At 31.5% G+C, this 4838-nt stretch overlaps 1 protein-coding gene across 1 annotated transcript; it reads right to left on the reverse strand.

The window, feature by feature from the left end:
- Window positions 1-445: 445 nt before the first annotated feature.
- LOC111373628 (60S ribosomal protein L36-2-like) lies at window positions 446-2944 on the reverse strand. Its single transcript, XM_022996180.1, has 4 exons — window positions 2838-2944; window positions 1905-2016; window positions 916-1115; window positions 446-679 (listed from the first exon to the last, which is right to left on the reverse strand). Exons 2-4 carry the CDS (start codon window positions 2004-2006, stop codon window positions 646-648), a joined length of 336 nt encoding a protein of 111 aa, XP_022851948.1. The 5' UTR covers window positions 2007-2016; window positions 2838-2944; the 3' UTR covers window positions 446-645.
- Between the last annotated feature and the right edge of the window lie 1894 nt (window positions 2945-4838).

The following is a 4838-nucleotide window of genomic DNA, read 5'->3' on the forward strand; positions in this document are numbered from 1 at the left end:
GACTTCAAATCTTTGTTCATATAACATGGGCTTCTCAATAAATATTCGCTCTCCACGTATCTAAGCACACTCATTACTCATTGCTGCTTCTTTTCCGCTTACTAAAATATTGGGCTTTAAAGCCCTACATTTCCATCTTTTTCATCCCATTTTGACGCTCAGTCCATCCGACAGAAACCATAATGGGCTTGCAATTTGAAATCGCTCCTTCAAGCATTTCTCTAGCAATGATTTTGAACACATTACTATGCCCAGGACTCACTGGGACATGCACTATAATTCTTAAACACACTTATAACTGCACCAGATACAGACACTTGCGTACCACCTGTCAACCTTGTTATTCACAAAGCAAACAAGCTTTTTCAGAATAAAAATAACTGGAAAATTACCTAGGCCATCAGGCCATGATTTCACTTGAATTTGATGGGTCAAGAACCAAAAATGAAGTCTCACTAGTAACATGGTGATATGTTAATGCAATTCAAATAAATGTCGATGCCAAAACACCGAAGTTCCAGAGCACGATTTTTATCTCTAAAATAGAAACAAAAAAAAAATTACAGTGCAGGTGTAAATGAAAATGTATCAAATAAACCACATATTAATGTAAGATTTTGGTCCCAAAACAAAAATCCTGACACTTCACTTCTTCTTCTCATGACCACCTCCAGCAGCCCTGCATCAAATTGCAAAAATAACATAAGCAACTGGCTATTAAAAATTAATATCCAACTAGTTGCACTTGTGACCAGATTCCAATTATATAGAGAAAAATGAAAAACCCAATTCTATTTGAGTATAAATTTATAAATTATTAAAGTTTCAATTGGATGGAGAATGTAAATATAGCACTAGCGTGATTATCTTCTAATGAAAAGAAAAAAAGCATGTAATGTCATCCCGGGAAATTACCTCATCTTACGCAGTACGCTTGACATCTCCTCTCTCTTCTTCTTTGCCCTCTTGTGAGTGCCCAACTTTCTCTTAGCTACCTTCAAAGCTCGCTTGTCCTTTCCAACTTTAAGAAGCTCAGTAATTCTCTTCTCATATGGTGCAAATCCAGCAACTTCCCTTATAAGACTCCTTGCAAAGTGCACTCTCTTGCTTGTTTTCTGTGGGAATAAACGGAGTGAGAAACCCAAAAAAAGATAGAAGGAAAACAGAATTACAATTACCAAATTTTGAATACAGATGGATAAGAGTTGCCATTTCACTTATTAGAAAATAGAATATTGAGTTATAAACAGTGTTCAAAAAGATCGAATCAAACCTTGTAATATTAAGAAGAGAAAAATAGTCTGTCCATTTTTTATTGTATTTTTCTATAGCAGGTTTTTCTTTCAACTGAAATGATCTTTTCCTCGATTAACAAACTATATTACATAATTTTCCAAGACTGTTGATTAATAAAATCGAGCAATAAAACCCTTTGAGGGGAAATAGTTATGAATAAAAGCTAAGTTCAACTGACCATATTTCCAGCTTTAAAGCATGTTTGGCAGTTTATAAACAGATTATAATAAGAAGCCGATACTTCGAAAAGTGATTTTGCAGAAAGTGATTATTTTAGAAGGCATGGTTAAAAAGTAAGGGAAAGTTATGGGAAAATGTTATTTTATCAATATATGGCTGAAATGAGTGGGTAAAAAGTGATTTTGAAAAATTCAATTTCAAAGAAGGGGTTAATTGGCAAACAAAGGCTATTCAAGTAATTCAAGAGACAGGAGCTCGATGTATTAAAAAAAATAGTATAAAAACTAGACGACAAAATGAAATCAAATTTACGAGGCAAAAAATCAGAACTATCAAATTAAACTGGCAATAAAATTATAGAAAACACCAAGAAGAAAAGTCATAGAACTATCAAATCAAACTAGCAAAAAAGCATAGATAATACTTACGCCTTTCCTAGCGGATGGACGTGGAGCTAACTCCTTGCTAGTCACTATGTGGCCCTTGTTCAAACCCACAAATAAGCCAGTTTTTGGCTGCTTTGGAGCCATTACCTGCTAACTAGCAATGACAAAAATCATATATGCATCAGTCTTTTGTATACTTCATATCTATGATGCACAGAAAGAAACTCCAAAAGGCTAGCGCTATAGAGACGTTTCAAAATAAAAAATCTTTAGATACTCTAAGAAATTCTTCAGAAGCTTATATGAAACTTCACAAAAACTTAAGAAAATGTGAATAAACAAATAAACCAGAATCATGGACTCCATTGTGGGTTTAACCTTTCCATCAAAACAATTAACATGTAATTGGGACTTTTTTTTGCAACAACATATGAAAAATCTTCTCTTAGATGCCATAAAGCATCAATTTAAATTTTTTATTGAGTCATTCTATTCTTTCTCATATTTAATTAATGTCAACTTGCATTTTAGAATTGCAATTTGACAATGTAATATCGACTAAATGTTAAATTATTATATTATTCTAACCATAAAATATAATTTGTTATAAAACGCCTCATATCCTACTCATTTTTTCAGAATTCCATACAACCTAGCTTTTCATAAAAAACTGCACCGAAGAATTTATACCATGTACCATTTCAAGCAAATCAACATAACTAGCACGGTATATTTATACTGCGAACAAGCAGAAATACGTTCCCTCAAGTAGCAAAGATTCCGAATAAGAAACACAAAATTGATTATCAAACATTTTTTTGATCATTTTCAAAATCGCAGATTATATACGATGTGCACGCTCATGCATTAAAGAATATTTAAAGCAGAAATATTGTCGAATCTGTATATAAGCCATGTATGTATACACATCTATTGATCTACATATGAATCGTGCAAATGGCGTTCTGATCTAACCTTTTCTTCAATCTGATTGTTACTGCAAAAAAGAGGCGGAGTACAGGAGAGGAACTAGGGTTCTATTGCGTTAAGCAATTTATATCTAAGCCGGGATTTTGAAGTAAGGGTAAAATTGTCATGACACTGGTTGCACAGAGAAATATTTGAAAAAATTCCCAAACCTTTGGGTAATAGAACGTTTAGGTCTGCAAACATTTAGATCCAGATCCCTCCACGACATTTTCAAAAGACCAAGCCCTCGCTTGTTGGCCATTTTTCAAATCAAAAAATCAATTTTTTAATTATTTTTGAATTCTTTACTCATAGGTAGACCTACTTTTTCTTTAACGGTCAAAAAATCAATTCTCATAATCACTATCGAAAAATGAAATCCTTATAAGTTCACAAATTATTTAAGATGTCTAAATTTTAAAAAATTTCTTTAAAACGTGTTGATAACACCTAGATTTTAATAAATTTTGATAAAATCTCAATTGAGAACTCCTTAATTTAGAAGGATTTTTTAAAATTCATTAAAATATCAATTAAGGACCCCCTTGTAAATATGATCTAGAGAATAAACGCAAAATAAATAATTTAAAATAAATAAATAAGAGTTTTGAAGGGTTCGGAGGTGAATCATGTTCTCCATTTATGTTCCAATTTTTGGACATGGTCGAACAACATGATCATGTTCCCTATTTTTGTCCTAGGACCAGATCGTGACAGATAGATGGGACGTAACATTTTGGCATCTCTCCTTTTATTTGTTTTTAATTATTTTTTAGATTAGAAATAATATCAAAATCACAATCCCTTGCCAGTTTGCCATTGTCTCGTAGGGGTGTCAATGAGTCGAGGTTTTTTTTGCTCGAATCGACCCGAGCTTTCGGGTCTTACTAGCCCGGCTCGGCCTGCTCGATTTTCTAGATTTTTTTATTTTTTATTTTTTGTAAATTTCTCTCCTCTTAGCTACCCCAACAGGCAGCAAGTTTGCTGTCGGACTGCAGCTGGGGAGATTTATTTAATTGGCCCGTTATTATTTAGTTTCATTAAAAAATCTGTTTTACCCTTAATGATATAATTCTTCTTATATTGCTCAATATATCCCAATCTATATTCTATTTCGAATTTTTGAATATAAATTCATTCTATGATCTAATAAATATGAATAATCTACAACATATTGTTCATATTTTCTAATTAAAATACTATATTCTTCAAATGGTAAATATATATTTTTTAATTGAGAAATAGTATCTTTTATTTCTTCTAACATCATTTCTAATAGATTGTCTAATCTTTCAATTGTATATCCTGGCATTTAATCAAATCATACAATTAATCTCTTTGATTCTCTAAAATCTAAAAAGATTCATCTAATTTTAGCAAAAATTTAATGGTTTTAACTTAGGTATGATCTGAATCTTTATTCTTAGAACCGAGTGACCTTTGAGCTCTAAATATGTAAACTGTTTCCTTCAACGGCCTCCTGCCTTCATGGAACCTTTACTATTTTAGCTTCTTGCTCTCGCTGTATCAATTTTAAAGAATAAAATTCTAGACTTCTGTTAAAGAAAAACTCTCTTTTTGCTAAAATAAGAAGGAAAATTTATATTTGATCTTTCGAGAATTTATGGGAATAAAGATTTGGAAACTCATATTAATATCAAAATATTGAAATTTTATTCCGATTAGAATTTATACAAGACTTCTATTTGGTACAAAGGGATTTCCAAAAAAAAACTGATTTTAGAAATGTTGATTCTCTACTACAAATCGAGCTTACAATTTGAGAGAAAATACTTTGATTTCAAAATGATTTCTATGTATTACAATGTCTCTATTTATACAAGTTTATGAGACTCTATTACATCATTGAGTATATCAGCAAAGGCACACTTGTCTCTCTATTATTTTTCTCTTTGGGCCTACATTTTCACATGCTTCTTTAACTTTTTATCCAAAGAGCATCTTTCTCTATTATTGTTATTTATCTTCTATGTCTTTACATGCAGT

The sequence above is a fragment of the Olea europaea genome, unplaced genomic scaffold (genome assembly GCF_002742605.1).
Source record: "Olea europaea var. sylvestris unplaced genomic scaffold, O_europaea_v1 scaffold1148, whole genome shotgun sequence".
In the NCBI taxonomy this organism is placed as follows: domain Eukaryota; kingdom Viridiplantae; phylum Streptophyta; class Magnoliopsida; order Lamiales; family Oleaceae; genus Olea; species Olea europaea.

What these genes read in the sequence shown, in the direction of transcription:
- LOC111373628 (XM_022996180.1), bottom strand. Translation starts at nt 2,006, where the DNA reads ATGGCTCCAAAGCAGCCAAAAACTGGCTTATTTGTGGGTTTGAACAAG. An exon ending in GTCCATCCGCTAGGAAAGGC is followed by an intron (nt 1,116 to 1,904) that starts GTAAGTATTATC and finishes TTATTCCCACAG; the next exon opens with AAAACAAGCAAGAGAGTGCA. An exon ending in AGCGTACTGCGTAAGATGAG is followed by an intron (nt 680 to 915) that starts GTAATTTCCCGG and finishes AATTTGATGCAG; the next exon opens with GGCTGCTGGAGGTGGTCATG.